At 35.6% G+C, this 17,536-nt stretch overlaps 1 protein-coding gene across 1 annotated transcript; it reads right to left on the bottom strand.

The window, feature by feature from the left end:
* Positions 1-473: 473 nt before the first annotated feature.
* On the bottom strand, positions 474-2,884 carry LOC131070540 (polygalacturonase-like). Its single transcript, XM_058006106.1, has 8 exons — positions 2,669-2,884; positions 2,422-2,550; positions 2,110-2,268; positions 1,814-2,021; positions 1,359-1,440; positions 1,139-1,247; positions 803-928; positions 474-710 (listed from the first exon to the last, which is right to left on the bottom strand). Exons 1-8 carry the CDS (start codon positions 2,882-2,884, stop codon positions 474-476), a joined length of 1,266 nt encoding a protein of 421 aa, XP_057862089.1.
* Between the last annotated feature and the right edge of the window lie 14,652 nt (positions 2,885-17,536).

Raw genomic sequence — 17,536 nt, 5'->3', positions numbered from 1 at the left:
TCACTGATTTCTAAACAGCTCCTTCACGGAGCTCTAATAACAGTTATTAAATAGTTAAGTGTAAATAAAATGGTTTGAAAAAACCACAATTAAAGAATAGGAAAAAAAAAAAGAATAGGAGAAAAACATTAAACACCTAGAATTTATAATGATTCGCCAATATAACTATATCAATTTTGAAGCATGGGAAATCACTTATTAATATCTCTGATTCATTCATTCATACATACATTAAGCTTATCCCAGCTATGTAATGTAATTGTAACTTCCTCGATATTATTTTTTTTTATAAAATTGGATCAAATAACCGACAATTTATTAAGATCAATGGTCAACTCATTACAAGTACATATTCTTCCGTTTAAATTTGATAATTACATTATCAACTGTTCGAAGCTATTATGTACTACATTATTTTTCAATGATTTAAGAAAACCTTACTACACTAGAAACAGCTGGACGGCTATGGTATATCATTTGGCATTTTCACCCAGACAAGCTGAAAGATTCACAACTCCAAGGGTGCGAGCCTTTACGTGTTGGGCATTACAAGCGGCATGCGCCCCTGAGTTAGTTACCAAATCTATATTCTCCATTGTTATGCCCGTGCAAGATCCACTTTGGCTGCACGACAATGTGATTCCGTCTTTTGTTGCTGACGTGCCTCTGATATTACTGTATTGTACATTACTGATTTTCACAGCAGAACCCTACATCAAAGGAAAGATGAACTTTGGATCAGATCTCAGTTATATTGAAAGCAAAAACTGAGTTTAATTAAGGATTTAGATAGGATGTCTACCTGAGCCTTGCAAACAGACCCAGTGTCACCTGTGTCACAGTAGAATTGGTTAATTATTATTGGGTTGCTCACGTCTTCCATCTGGACGTTCTCATATGTTATATCACTTGCCATGCCAGAACCCCCCTGTTATATTATAGAGAGTTTGTCAATGAGCATTTCAAATTGCGAAACCTGTTGAAAATCCCATGAAAATTAAAAAACCCACCATGCTGCTTATACTTCTGCTTTGCTGAAATTCTGTATTTCATCTATCCTCAGCATACATCAGTACTTTTTTTGTTATTATTAAAATAGTAAAGTTTTAATTCGAGTTTATTAAAATAATCATTATACCTGCCATGTCTTGATTCTTAATCCATTCGTTGTTGATTTCAACTTGGCACCGTTCACGTGAATCGAATGCACATCTGCTTTTGTATTTCCTTTTCCAAGACTTCCAATGCTGCACAATGATACAAATAATATAAAGAATTTCTCATGCCAAACATATTTAGAAAGACATAAATTATTCTTAACTGTTGAGGGATTTGTGTTTATTTAGAGCGTTAATCACCTTATTCCATGACCTGGACCGCATGTGATATCACTGATCCTGATATTTGAAGACCCATCACCTATCCCTATGCAATCATCTCCTGCAGTGATCACATTTCCATGTACTCAGATACTCATCTATATAAAGAAGATACGTTTCTATTCACAAATACTCTCTGCTGTTTAATTTTATATTGAAGAATGAAAGAAAAAGTCTCCTGTATTATTGATGACGCTGCTTGATTTCAAGGGAGTTTGTTAAGATTCGGTTTTTATTCACATCATAATTAATCTATGATAAGAAATGAAATGTTTCAATTATATTATACATATTTATTTTCTTTATCAACTTTTTCGCTAGTAGTCAAAGAAAAAATTATTTGAAAATTTTACAAACAATTCACCCTTGGAAACTCAAAATGTTTGACTAAAAAAGGAAATCTTTAAATGATGATATTTAATCCCTTCCTTTACCTGTTCCAATAGTGGAATCTTTTATGACTATGTTTGTGGATTGGAACGTATCAATTCCATCAGTGTTTGGGCTGCTTTCTGGTGCCTGAATTGTAATACCCACGATCTGGACACTGTCACAATTTGTCAAAGTGACATGAAATTGAGGACTGTTTGTAACCTTCAGTCCACTCAGTGCACTCCCTTTCACATCATTGAATTGAATGGCCTGTGGAAAAAAGAAAGTCATATGATATGTATCTATTTTCTGTATCAGAAACACACAGATAAATTCAGCAGTTTAAATGGTTACTAACCGTTGGTCTACTTTTCTGTTTTCCCCACCAATTATTTCCTCTTCCGTTAATGGTGCCCTTCCCTGTCAATGTAAATTGTTGAAGATGCTGGAACGACAACCACACATGTGTGCTCTTCCAGCTGCTGGGATTGTCGGGTGCAACAATCGTTCCATCGACCTAGAAAAATAAAAAATAAAACTTTGGAGGAGGACTACTATTCTTACTACAAATGCAATTTAGCATACAACTATACAATTTTTCGACAAAATCAGCTCCATGTATTAGATCCATTGTTTTTGAATCCCTTGGGGTTATGTTCAAATTTTAGACCTGAAATGTGAAGCCAGGCTGACAAGGTCCCTGGAAATTTAGATTGTTAACCAGATAGGTTTCGCCACCTGGTACATGCAAAATTCCGGACGACGCTTTACAAGCATCATTCCATGCACTAGTAAACGCCTGAAAAGCATTAGAATATTAATAAGATATAAGCTTTCTGATACTGAAGATAGAAACAGTTAAAGTGGAAGTAAATAGGATCTAATACTAGGAACCAGAGAATAAATGGTAAGAGGACCTCAGTATCGTCGTGCGCTCCATTACCCACTGCACCATAATTTTGCACGTTAAAGCTTCTTCCATTATTAGCCTGAGTAGCAGCCAGAGATATTGTAGAAGCCCTAAGATATCTGTTACTTGCTGTGATTAACTTGGCCAAGAAGACCAAATGTAAGGCCAAGAAGATCAAATTCTTCACGTGAAGATTTTGAGCTAGTCGAGCCATTGATCTCATTAGAATTGCAGCCCAACAAATATTTAGTCAAATATGTGTTAGAGAAAGAGGCCTAATGCATAACTGAAGGAGATGTGTGGGAGTTTAATAAGGCCAATTTATACTATTTTAGGAGTTTTCTGATTATCACTACGTTCGACTTGCAAGGAAAGGGATACTTAGTACTTGTTTTGATCGACGCATAATTTAATCTTTCCTCTTTCAGGATATGAATGGTGTTGGAATGTTAGTATATTCCCCATCTCAGATTCTCCAAATGCAAACCACGTACCAATAAAACGGACTATTTCAGGATATAACAGCTCACACAAAATCCAAATGCAAACTTAATCGAAGGATACCAGATCTTTCGACTTTTCCCTGTTACCCTGACCTATTTCTCCGTTCTATATCTTTTTACCTTAAACAGATATTGAGACGTAAATTAATATTGATGTCTATCTAAGATAGTCAATCCTTTTATATCTTTTGCGGATTCCTCCTCTAGCATCCATATTCTATGGAAACTCACAATACAGAGAAAAGATGTACAATAAATAACTAATATCACGCAACCACAACAGAGACAACTTGTTGAGTTCCTATTTGGCAATCCTTAGTAGTCTACGATCTCAATATAAGGAACAGGTCAGCCTTAAACCTCACACACTAAGCAACATCTTAAATCTAGAGCATGTCAGTTTATTCTGAATGTTTAATACTTTTAAGTCTAGAAGTCAAAGCTTAGTTTGTGTGATTCAAGTCTTCAAACTAATAGAATCAATAATAATATATGTTGCATTTTCTATTGGCTAAATCTATTGAATTGAGCAATGGGAGGGGAAATGAAATATTATTGTACTTCAAAAAAATAATAGAGTAAGCATATAAATCATATAAATTGATTAGTGTAACCATATAATAATGTGTCGGTCCCTGCTGAAAAGAAGACTGAACAAGAAAGTTTACCTAAAGAGGTTCAGCAATTGTTAGAAAAGTTCAAGGACATTGTGAGCAATGGAACACCCGCAATGCTACCTCCTCCTAGAACATTTAGTCACCAGATAGACTTTATTCCCAAAGCATCACTACCTAATAAGGCTGCATATAAGATGACTCCTGAACAAAATAAAGAAGTGGCAAGACAAGTACAAGAGCTACTTGATCAAGGTCTAATCAAGAAAAGTATAAGCCCATGTGTTGTACCAGTGGTGTTAGCAACCAAGAAAGGAGGTAAATGGAGGCTATGTACTGATTCTCGGGGAATAAACAAAATCACCATAAGATACAGTTTTCCTATCCCTAGAATTGAGGATTTAATGGATTGTCTTGGAGAAGAAAAGTATTTTACTAAGACAGATTTAAAAAGTGGATATCACCAGATCCTGATTAAAGGAGGGGATGAATGGAAAAGAACTTTAGAGACTACATAGGGGTTATATGAGTGGTTGGTTATGCCATTTGGGCTTACTAACGCCCCTAGCACCTTCATGAGCTTGATGAATGAGGTGTTGAAGGACTACATAGGTATATTTGTAGTGATATACCTTGATGATATCCTCATATTCAACAAAATAGAGGAAGAACATCTTGAACACTTGTAGATTGTATAAAGGAAACTGTATGAGGAACAGTTGGCAATCAATATTGAAAAATGTGATTTCATGAAACAAGAACTCATTTATCTAGGTTTTGTAGTAGCTCAAGGTACTTTGGAAATGGATCCTAGTAAGGTGGAAGCAATACAGAGTTGGCCTATACCGAAAACTGCGACTGAGGTAAGAAGTTTTCATGGACTTGCCCAATTTTATAGGAAGTTCATTTGAGGTTTTAGTGAAATTTGTCCTCCTATTCTTGATACAATTAAAAGTGGGTTGAACACTAATTTTAGGTAGACTAAAGAAGTTGACCAGGGGTTTGAGTTGCTCAAAAAGAGGATAGCTACCCAACCCATTCTAGTTTTACCAATTTTTGATAATTTGTTTACCTTAGAATGTGATGCTAGTCATATAGCAGTAGGAGCTATTTTGAACCAAGACGGAAGACCAGTAGCATTATATAGTAAAAAATTGAATGAAGCTAAGAAGAGATACTCATCCTATGACTTAGAATTTTGTGCCTTAGTGCAAGCTCTTAGGAAGTGGAAGCATTATCTTTTTCCCAAAGAATTTGTAGTGTTTACAGATAACCAAGCCTTGAGTTTTATCAATTCTCAAAGAAAAGTTGAGCAATAGACACATCAAATGGATAAAATACCTGTAGGCATACACTTTCACTATCAAACACAAAAAGGGATAGCTGAACAAGGTAGCAGATGCCTTAAGTAGAAAACTTCTCACTGTCCAAGAAGTGACTTTGCTAAGCATAGGTGTGGAGAGTTTCAAGGAGCTTTACAAAGAAGATGAAGACTATTCTGAGGTATACAAGGTATGCGGCAAATTTAATAATCATTTCAATAGGCAGTATGCAGATTACACATTGCAAAGTGGTCTTTTGTTTAAGGGTTGTCATTTATGTGTTCCAAGAGGATCTATGAGGGAAAATATCATACATGAAAAACATAATGGAATTCTTAGTGAACATTTTGGTCTGAATAAAACACTTGAGTTGGTGCAAAAATTTTATTACTAGCCGAAAATGCATAAAGATATCAGGAAGTAAGTTGAGCAGTGTTTTGTGTGTCAGAGAGCCAAGGGTACTAGTTCAAATTCTAGACTATACCAACCTTTACCAATTCCCAAAAGACCATGGTAGTGCATCAGCTTGGATTTTATTGTAGGTTTTCCAAAAACCAAGACTGGCCTGGATAGTATTTTTGTCATTGTTGACCGGTTTAGTAAAATGAGTCATTTTGTTCCTTGCAAAACTATGCATGATGCTAGTTACATTGCACATTTATTTTTTAAAGAGGTGGTAAGAATTCATGGGCTGCCTCTTAGTATAGTTTCAGACAGGGATGTGAAGTTTATGGGACACTTTTGGAAAACTCTATCAACAAGACTGCGAAGTAACCTTTCTTTTGGTTCTGCGTACCATCGACAGACAGATGGTCAAATTGAGGTCATTAACCGAGTACTGGGTAACCTTCTGAGGTGTCTTACAAAGGAATATGAACAAATGTGGGATCAAGTGCTACCACAGGAAGCATTTGCATATAATGACAGTGTCAACAGAACTACAGGTAAGAGTCCTTTTCAGAATTTTTATGGACTCCATCCATGTAGTGTTTGTGAAATTTGAGATTTGGGAACCCTGGAAGGAAGAAGTGCACATGCAGAGGATTTCACGCAGTCTATGAAAGAGGTGCATGAACAAGTGCAGAAAACATTGAACGATGCTATGCAGAGGATTAAGGCTAAAGCAGATGAGGGGAGAAAGGAAATTCAATTTGCAGTTGGAGACATGGTTATGGTACATGTGAACAAGGCAAGAGTGAAGAAGGGAGTCCCTAGTAAGCTTCAGATGAGGAGAATAGGTCCTTGCAAGATTTTGGCTAAGTATGGCTCCAATGCTTATAAGGTAGATTTACTCGCAGATTTGGCATTGTCCCCTGTGTTTATGTCCAAAACTTGGTTCAGTTTAATGGTCCCGTAGAAGTGATAGATGGACCAAATCCAGATGTGGAGACTACTGTTAGTGATATTCCAGTACCACCCGTTTCTAAACCACAGGTAGAACAAATTTTAGATTCCAGGGTGAAGAAGAAAATAAGGCATGGTGTGTATATGAAACACTTAATGAAGTGGCGCAATTTACTTGAAGACGAATCCACTTGGGTTGCAAAATCTGATTTCAACAGACTGGGCATTGATGTCGCCTTGTTGCCCCCAGGGGAAACTTGATTTTTCATGTGGGGAGTATGGTGAAGGAGCACCTAAGGGTGAGCAAATACCCTTTTCAATTTTGGCATAAGGACTGGTTCTAGTCCATCAGGTTGTTTATAGGGAGCCTGGAGTGCATTTTTGTTTTCTTTCTAGAGTGCATGTTTTCGGCAAGACTTGCCCCATTGACACCGCCAGCATGTGGAGCACAACCAACGACCATCGAAACAACTAGTTTTACCCTATCCCAATACCCCGATGAGAATGCGTAAGACCGGAGTGGACCCATTGGCTATCGACGGGACTATTTTCTACCTACCCCGATAGCCCGATGAAGTCGCCAGCAATTGGAGTGAGTCAAACTAGAGCCATCTGCTATCGATATAAAATGTTTGATGCTAACCTGATGGGAAATCATACGATTTGGAGTAAGCAGAGTGAGTTCCGAGTGCACCATCGGCTATCAGCCTAACATGTTTAGGGCTACACCAATAACCTAATGGAACATCATGTTGTTGGGAGGGCACCATCAACCATCAACAAGAATGTTTTGATGATAACCCGATAACCCGATGGAAACCAATGTGGAAGTGAGCAATGTGTAAAATGTCATCGGACATCGAAGTAATTATTTTTGAGGCTACTCCGATGACCCAATAGAAAAGCAAGTGAGTTGTAAATGGCCATCGAACGTCGGGATAAGTGTTGTAGTGCTAACCCGATGACTTGATGGAGGTTGAAACACACTTATAGCAGGAAACCGGTTGTGTTGAGTTTGATCTCGTCTGTTAGGGATGATTCATGACATGTTGTAGAAGGCTATAAAAGATGTGATGGACATTTTTAAAAAGGGTTAGAAGGAGGTTGGATTGGGACTGTTAGATGTGTTAGTTCCACGAAAACAAATTGCTTTGTAATAACAATTGGAAGATCATTTTTTGGGTATTTTCTCAGAGTTTTGTTTTTTGTTATAAACATGGCTTAAATCCTTAAGTGCTAATGTAGAAAGGGTATATTTTTTTTTCCTTGTTTTCTGAATTCCAAGTTGCATTCATGCCAAGCTCGGCTCTATAAATAAAGTCGCCTTTTTTGCTCTTGTTTTCTATTTGTGTTTCACATTTGTGAACATGGCTCTGTCTTGACTCTCCATCGTGGGATCTGCATGACCATTGGAGGTTGTCAAGAAGAGCTAGCCATGTACAGTAGAGTTCTATATGTAGGAGACCAGGGAATGTCATCAGTCATTTTAGCAAACTAGCCCTAGGCGAGCTTGATGATAGCTCAGCTAGGTATCAATGACCTAGAGGAATCACTTGCAGGGTAGACTAGAGTCTAGGCTGTTAGTCATAGACCAGAAGAAGATGGGATCAGAGGGAGAGAAGATCCAAGCATGAGGAGGAAAACAACTTAGCAGAAGTTGTAGGTATAATTGTAACAAAGGAATAAATTACATGCAATAAGCAAAAATCATTTTGTTCTTTTCTTTTCTTCATGCAAATTAATTAATTTCCTAAGAAAGGAATTAAAGCAATACTTTAATTCTAATTTATTCTTTTGTTCATTTTTTTATTTATTGTTTCCTATAATTTTAAATAAATAAAAGAATAATAGAATAAATAAATAAATAAATGAACGAAAGAATAAATTAGAATTAAAGTATTGCTTTAATTCCTTTTTACGAAATTAATTAATTTCCATGAAGAAAAGAAAGGAAAAAAATGATTTTTGCTTATTGCATTTAATTTATTTCTTTGCTAGGAATTAGAAAATAATTTATTTTTTTTTTTAATTACTAAAATTAAATATTAGGGTTCCTGGCGGGGCATTACAGTGGAGCTACTCCACAGGGGGAGTAGCAAGTTGCAGAAAAGTGAAGTATGACATTGTATGTTTTACTTTCACTTTGGCATTGTCGTCAATGGGGGAGAAGAATTGTATGAATGATATGGAGAGGAATTGTAGCTAGTTAACAAATGAAGACATGGAGACTCAGTTGAAAGAGAGTACATAAAAAAATTAAACCAGGTTTCCTATAGCTATGTATGCGCATTACTCTAAATCATCACAATCAAAGGGTATTGATATTTTTATTGCCATCAATGCCAAAGGGGGAGAATGTTTCCATTTCATGAAGATTGCATTAATGAAGTTGAAGTGTTGTCATTGATGTCAATTGTAACCAGTAATGGAATTGTATTGCAACCGGTAGTGATGTAGTAATGCAACCAGTAGTTGAGCACTGATGGAAACTGGTAGTTGAGTAGTGATGGAAACTAGTATTACTATTGTAGAAATGAGATCAACCGGTAACCCTACCTGTTGATATGCCAAACCCTAACCAATGGAGCTTGGTTATTTGATTGTGTTGATCTATGATCAAATGGTGATTAGAGATGATTATGCCATGTATGCATGATGCATGTGATGAGTTTCAAAGTGGTTTTTGGCTTGTAGAGATAGCAATTTTATCTTGAGAATGAGGGAGTGCATAACATGAAGTGGAAGCCGCATGATGAGTTACAGGATCCTATGTGCAATGAGCCAAGAGCACTCGAGGTTGTGTTGGACACTGCACAATGATTTCTATGTAATAAAACGGTCATGTTTGGACTGATTTGTTTGTAATCTCTATGAGATCTTAGGTTTTGTGATATGTTATCAACCTATTATTTTTCTTATAAGGTCGATGAGTTGTTTTGTAGTAGTGTTGAAAATTTTCGTTAAGTGTCAAGGTGATTAATTGCCGAACAAGAAGGAGTATCTGCAAAATGTTTGAAGGTAGATAGGAGCATGAAAAGGATATGATCAAGCAGAGGAGTGCTATTACCAGATCAGCATAAACCCTGTTATTCTCTAACAATTACAACAATTAAATCACTTAACCAGGTAAGATTTAATAGGCTTTGTGTTTTCTTAAATCCTCTAACTAGGTGATCCATTAGCTTGGATTTTGAAATCCTCTATCAAGGTTACTCCTAATAGGGTATTGCCTTTAACAACATATTGTAGTCAATCCCTTAACCAGGTGGTCCTTAACCGGATTTGATCCTAACATGATATTTGTTTAAAGCTTCTAACAAGGCTTGGCTCCTAGCAGGGTGAACTTCAGATTGATTTATGAGTTGGGTTTTGAGTTTAGTGAATTTTTATTTTGTTTTCTTTCTATTGATTCATCCCCATGCCCTTAGCAGTTGTTTGGATCATTATTGATTTATCATATCATCAAATTAGGATACTCTTTAAATAATAATATAATGGACATGATCTTCGAGATGTAGAACATGGAATTAAGGCCTTACTGGATATCAAACCTTATTATTATGGAGAAAGGATAGGATTCCCTACTTCTCCTTTTCCTACACCTCTTTCCTCACTACATCCTAGTAAAAAAAAGTACTTACCTTCACATGAATAGGAATAGTGCCTAATCATTTTAGTTTTTATAAATAAGAGAAAACCTTGTTAGAAATATTAAAATATTGCTTGATTACTCTTCTAACTCTAAAATATTATGAATCTTGGCAACATTACCACAAAAATTTTATTTTTTTTATCATTGTATGTATGGTCAAACTATTTTTTTTCTCAAGCCTCTAAGTGATAAATGAGAAAAATCCTTAGTTATTGTAGCATTCCTATAGAAAGTGGTATTTAACTTCTCCTTCATCTAATTTCTCATGTAATAGAATAGAATTTCTATCTATTATGTTGCTGCTCACTATTGTTGTCATTTAGGGTGGCACAAGTTCTTGCACAATAATAATTGGGTAGAAAAATAAACTTATGGTTTAATTATTCTTGCCCGTGCATTGGGGGTAGGAGTAGTTTAGAAACATGTATCCTTATTAAAGAACTATTCCCCTGATTAGAGATGTATCCTTTTATAAATATTTCCTTCCTTACATGTAATTGTATATTCGTTCATGAGAATCTCCTCCTTTCATGGAGGTGTGCTTGAGTTATTTATAGCTTTAAATCTGATTTATCCTTAGGGGAAACATTCTATTTCTTCTCGTTTGGACTGTGGCTATAAGTTGATTTCTTGGAAACTTTTCTAAAATTGTGTTTTCTTTGTTCTTAAAAAACATTCTATACCCCTTTTTAATGAGCTTGCGTATGCCCATAAGTTATGTTTCAAGCCAAGAACAAAATACACATATGAAAACAACTTTTTCTCTCCCTTTTTTGTTCAAATGTTGACACTTCCTTTTTCCATAATTGACACTTTCTTATCATTCCCAAATGTCACATATGATTCTACACTTTCATCCAAGCCAGAAAATATTTCTAAATTTCCACTCATATGATTTCTACAACTTGACTCTAAAAACCATATATCCTTTTCATTTTCTTGTACAACATTGCGAGCTATAAACATGGTGTCCTCATTTTGATTTTCTTTGGTAAAATTTGCACTCCGTTGTTTAGAATTGTATTGTTTCTTTCTTATTTCATTTAAAAAATGCCCAAATTTCTTGCAATAATGACATTGAACTAAGGATTTATCATACCATTGTCCTTGAGGTTGATTTTGAGTTGATATTTGATAGTTGCCTCTTCCACTTCAGTTTCCACTTGAGCTTGATGGGTTGCTTCTTCCAACTCTATATGAATTTCTTGCTTTACCTCTAAAATTTGATCTCCCCCTATCTCTTCCATGGCTAATTAAGACTTGTAATTTGAAAATATTTTTCAATATTAAATTCCTTGACCTACTTAATCTATGCTAATGTGAAATAAGTGGTTCATGTTAGACAGTTCAAATAACTAGAAGACAACTGAGAGGGGGGGAGTGAATCAGTTGTCACTGATTACCGAAACCATTAGAAATTAAAACTTTAATACTGAAACCAAAAACATTACTAATCGAATGCTTAAACAAAATACCAGAGTAGTAGTTAAACCAAGTAAGCATAAACAATAATCACATAATAAATACCATCCACCTGACACCAAGATTTGTATGTGGAAAACCCGGTAAAGGGAAAAATGACGGTGGAAAGCCTACCCACAATCAGATCATAGTTGTGTAGTATGTATGTAAATTATAATTGAGGGGCCTACACTTGTAGGAAGGCCAATAGCCTAGAGCACACTACTCATCACAAAAGGAGTCTCATTGACTACATAGAAATCCAGACTATAATCCGAAGAAGTGTTGAACTACAAAAGATAACATCTCCTATGCCTGAATACAGTTCCAGTTAAGCTCAATACTGGAGGACTAAATCCTCTTACATAAACCCAATTCTATCCTTAATGATCAACCAAATCCTTTGCCTAAATGATATTACATTATTCGCACATTACATCCCTTTTCAATGACCTTTTACATAACCATGATGATCTACAATGAGATCTTACATCTACATATATACAAACCCTCGACCATAAACAATTAGTTTAGCCACCAGACAATAAATCAATTACATAATTACAAACCATGCCCTCTTTAGACCAAAAAAAAAATATCCAACACATAAGTCATCTTAGAAACGTATTGAGAAGTTCAATCCACATGCTTCATTAAATCGGTCCATAACCTAGACCAACCGGGACCCACTATAGGTCCATATGCCATAACAATGATCTCCATTTGCCAAGTCTCAAACATGATCATCATCAACATCCTTAAACTCCACTAGAAAGTTGAATCAACACCACTTATGCAATTCATCAAAGATCTTCATCAAAAGCTCTACCGGTGAAACACTTGCCAAAACCAGAAACCAAGCTTCTAAGAAAACAGGATAGCATCCGATCGCTAGACCAAAACTAACTTACTAAATATGAGAATGAGTATCATAAACAATCCAATTCCATCATCAAACTATACTGGAGCGTACCTGATCATGGTGGATGAAAATCAACAAGAAACCCCCTTAACCTACTGGGACAAGAAGGGTGTCAGTAAAGCATCCAAACAACTAGTGTTGGCAGCAATGACAAACATTAATGAAACACATAATCAATTTCACCAAATGGCCAACAATCACCCTCATTGGTAGTGATGCCAATACTAGATGTGAAAAACATATAAGTATAGGGAAATGCCAAACAAATCTCCCCCAGTGGCAGATAGCCAACAATATCTCCCACAAAGAAATGAGGTTCTGAAACAAAGTCCAAACTCCCCCTGTGAATAATATCTCTATAAATCTCACATATCTTTCTCCTTATCAATATCTCTCTCCCTGATGTATACAACTCCTTTTTCTTTTTCATATATATCACTCTCCCTTTGACATCAATACTAGAAATATGACAAAAATATCAAAGAAAAAATATAAACCTCTAAATCACAAAGCTGACTACTCCCCCTAAGCAATAGCATCCCACATAAGTGTCTGGATGAATAGTATCTCTAATAATGCATACTGAACTGATGCCAAACCACATCAATTAAGTCTCTGCCAAAGGTGCAAAAACCCCCAATCTGTCTCTTAGGTACTCAAACGGTTCCTTGGGAAAAGGTTTAGTGAAAATATCTGCAATCTGCTCTTTACTGTTCATATAAAACAATCTAACTTCATTTAATTCCACCTTTTCTTTCAAAAAGTTGTACTTAATAGATATGTGTTTTGTCTTAGAATGAAATACCGGATTCTTTGATATATCAATAGCAGCAAAGTTATCACAGTGAATAACTACCAGTGCATGACAATCCACTTTTATATCCTTCAACATTTGCTTCATCCATAAAACCTGTGTAGATTTAGTAGCAGTAACAACATACTCAGCTTTAGTAGTAGATAAAGAAGTACATGACTATTTCTTGTTGATCCATAAAACCAACTTCATTCCAAGAAAGAAAGCTCCACCGGAAGTACTTTTCTAGTCATGAACATCTCAAGCCCAATCAACATCTGTATGCACATAAAGTAAAGTTATCATCCTTCAGGTACCATAAACCATATTCTGATGTACCTTGCAAGTATCTAAATATCCTTTTCACTGTAGTCTCATGATTTTCTCTAGAATCACTCTGAAATCTTGAAACAATACAAAAAACATTCATAATGTCAGGCCTAGTGTGAGTCAAATAAAGAAGACCTCCAATCATAGATTTGTATCTTGTAGGATTTACCGGTGTAGAAACATCTTTTCTTGTCAATTTCTCAATTGTAACCATACGAATAATTACCAATTTAGAGTCTCCCATACCAAATTTCTTCAACAATTCCTTAGCATACTTAGTTTGACAGATAAAAATACCTTTGTTAGGCTGAGTAATCTGCAAACCTATAAAAAAATTCATTTCGCCAATCATAGACATTTCAAATTCTTTGTCCATATTCTTAGAAAATTTTATGTACAACATATCTTCACCTCCAAAAATTAAGTCATAAGAAAATACTTCAATAATTAGTATATCATTATCAGTGACACTTGTACATTTGGGCCTAATTTTCAATGGACAATTGTCACTAGTCCGACGACAAAATGTCAGACTTTCGACAAATTTAACCGTCGAAAACTCATCGTCGGTCTTTCTGACGATGCCCTTGGTGTTGAAGTTCCGACAACTTTATGAACTCTTCCAACGGCGGCTATATTTGCCCCCCCAGCCAAAAAATTAGACAGACTACCATCAGAATTCCGATGGATACCCTGTTTGCTCCTTGACGATAGTCTGACATGGAAGTGACGTCAGCTATACAGCACCCTTGTCAGATGTTCTTTAGTTGTCATCAGAATTCCAATGGTATTAGATACTATGGGTCTGACAACTTTGTCGTCTGTGCATGAAAGCATTGAACGAGTTCTACTTTTAAAAATTGCATAAAACATTTTTTATTTATTTGATTCAGTGTTATTTACAAAAAAAGATTATAAATGATGTTTCCTTTCTCCAAGAATTGTCGAGGATCTTTCCATCAGATAATATGTAATATCCAATGACTAAATCTTTTCTTTACAAATGCTTATATTATTTTATTATCATCTGAGTGTGAATTATAATCTATATTTGTGTGGTAGCAAAAGATACAAGTTGAATACTCGTGCGCATGTAAATTTCATAAAAGAAAGAAAGCAAGCATTATCTTGAATTACATGGAAACAAGCTCATCAACTACCTAGAAGAAAGAAATTGGAGAAAAGAAGAGGAAAGTGTTAAAGGGTGATAAATACATAGATAGTATGCAATACAAACAAACAATGTCTGGAGTGTGTGATGTGATGTCTCTAATTTATGTCTGGAGGGACTAACTGGTTTTGGAGTTCTTGGGAAACCTATTGGGCCACGCTTGGAGGAAATCAATGTGTTCATGCAAGGACCACCTTTTTTCTATTATGAGAATGATGCTTTTATATCAGAGGATATTTGGAAGGCAATATCCAACAATTTCTATAGTGTGGAACTAGAGTTGGCAGACTCGAAGTACTTTTCGGCTTCTAGAAGACCAAGAGGTTATGTACACAATCTCACAATAGAAGGGTGATTTCAAGCATTACCTCTCCCCCCATGACTATTAAGAAAGCACTTCCTTAGAAAAAGGACTATTGGCCTCCATGGGATCAAATAAAAAAATTGAAGCATAGACTCTAGACGATGTGGTGGTGTCCTTCGTGAAGAACTCTGCACTATAATTGAAAATTCACGAGGGAAACTACAAGATAGTGAATAGAAATAGATTCTTGAAAAGTGGGAAGAATGGATCTTGGTTTGGGTGGGGCCAGGTCAGGTGGCTCCTCTAGAGGTTGACGAGATAGAAATAATATTAGGATTTGAAAAAGATCACACTCGTGGAACTTTGTGTGCAACTGATCGATTGCGTTGTTTGGGTAATGCATTCCAAATAGATGTTATTGTATTTATTTGGAATGCATTACCCAAAGAGTGCAATTGATCAGTTGCACACGAAGTTCCACGAGTGTGATCTTTTTCAAATCCTAATATTATTTCTATATCGTCAACCTCTAGAGGAGCCACCTGACCTGGCCCCACCCAAACCAAGATCCATTCTTCCCACTTTTCAAGAATGTATTTCTATTCACTATCTTGTAGTTTCCCTCGTGAATTTTCAATTATAGTGCAGAGTTCTTCACAAAGGACACCACCACATCATCTATAGTCTAGCAATTCAATTTTTTTCTTTGATCCCATGGAGGTCAATAGTCCTTTGTTTGAGAAAGTGCTTCCTGAATAGTCATGTGGGGAGAGGTAATTCTTGAAATTTCCCTTCTATTGCAAGATTGTGTACATAACCTCTTGGTCTTCTGGAAGCCAAAAAGTACTTCGAGTGCGCCAACTGTGGTTCCACACTAAAGAAATTGTCGGATATTGCCTTCCAAATATGCTTTGATGCAAAAGCATCATTCTCATAATAGAAAAACGGTGGCCCTTGCATGAAAACATTGATTTCTTCCAAGCGTGGCCCAATAGGTTTCCTAGGAACTCCAAAACTAGTTAGTCCCTCTGGACATAAATTAGAGACATCACATCACACACTCTAGACATTGTTTGTTTGTATTGCATACTCTCTATGTATTTATCACCCTTTAACACTTTCCTCTTCTTTTCTCCAATTGCTCTCTTCTAGGCAGCTGATGAGCTTATTTCCATGTCATTCAAGATAATGCTTTCTTGCTTTCTTTTATGAAATTGACATGCGCATGAGTCTTCAGCTTGTATCTTCTGCTTCCGTATAGATATAAATCTTAATTCATGCTTAGATGATAATTAAATAAAATAAGCATTTATAAAGAAAATATTTAGTCATTGGATGTTACATATTATCTGACGGAGAGATCCTAGATCCAATTCTTGGAGAAAGGAAACATCATTGATAAAAAAAATTTCAAATAACACTGAATCAAATAAATTACAAATGTTTCATGTAATTTTTAAAAGTAGAACTCATGCAATGCTTTCATGCACTGATGGCAAAGTCGTCTGACCCACAACATTATCCATAATAGAACAAATCACTATAATAGGCTATTATAAAGAATCTATACAAAAATATGAAAGAACATTCAATTACCTCCAAAAATAGAGGAGATATTTAATAAAGATATCATCTTTTAAATTAAGAAATGGGAAGGAGATTAAGAATACAAACCTTCCATATTGCACACTTCAAGGTATATTCAAACCTATTTGACCTAGGAAAGCCTCCATCAACAAACCTCTTTTTGTCATTTTGTGTGTAGGAAATTGATTTAGGAGTTATATATGAAGAATTTAGCAAAGTAAATGATGACAATCATACTCAAATTTTGATGGCATGAAAAGAATAAGAGTAGACCAGTTCCATACACCTTCCTTTACTATTTTAAAAATATCATCAACCAAAATATTGTGCAGCAGTAGTATGGAGTGCATTTCATCTATTTTATGCCCAAATATTTCATCATACCACTTTTTTTTCAAAGGGGACTTATCGATTGCCCTATTTGGGTAATGCATCCCAAATAGATACAGTTGCATACCATTTATCTGTCTTGAAAGCCTTTTATCCTGATGGCATTAAATTAAAGTTCTTTCTCTATTTTCTAGTGATCTCAGGAGCAAAGGTTGTTTTGCATCAACCTAGGATACATTTAACTTGTGTTGTATCTGCAGAAATATGTATCCTAGGTCGATGCAATGCAACCTCTGCTCCACCAATACCAGATAGAAGAGAAAGTACTTTAATTTAAAGCCATTAGGATAAAATGCTTTCAAGACATATATTAGGTATAAAAGGAAGCCTACCCTGTTATTTGAAGGGGTTTACCTACAATTCAAGTGATCTCTTAATTATAAAATCAATTCAATTCCAAGTTTAATTCACGGTTAATTCACAACCCGAGGTTTGACCTAGGAAAGCCCCCATCAACAAACCTATTTTTTGTCATTTTGTGT

Source organism: Cryptomeria japonica, chromosome 2 (assembly GCF_030272615.1).
Source record: "Cryptomeria japonica chromosome 2, Sugi_1.0, whole genome shotgun sequence".
Classification (NCBI taxonomy): Eukaryota; Viridiplantae; Streptophyta; class Pinopsida; order Cupressales; family Cupressaceae; genus Cryptomeria; species Cryptomeria japonica.
The sequence above is the reverse complement of the archived record's forward strand: the minus strand, read 5'-3'. Positions and strand labels throughout refer to the sequence as shown.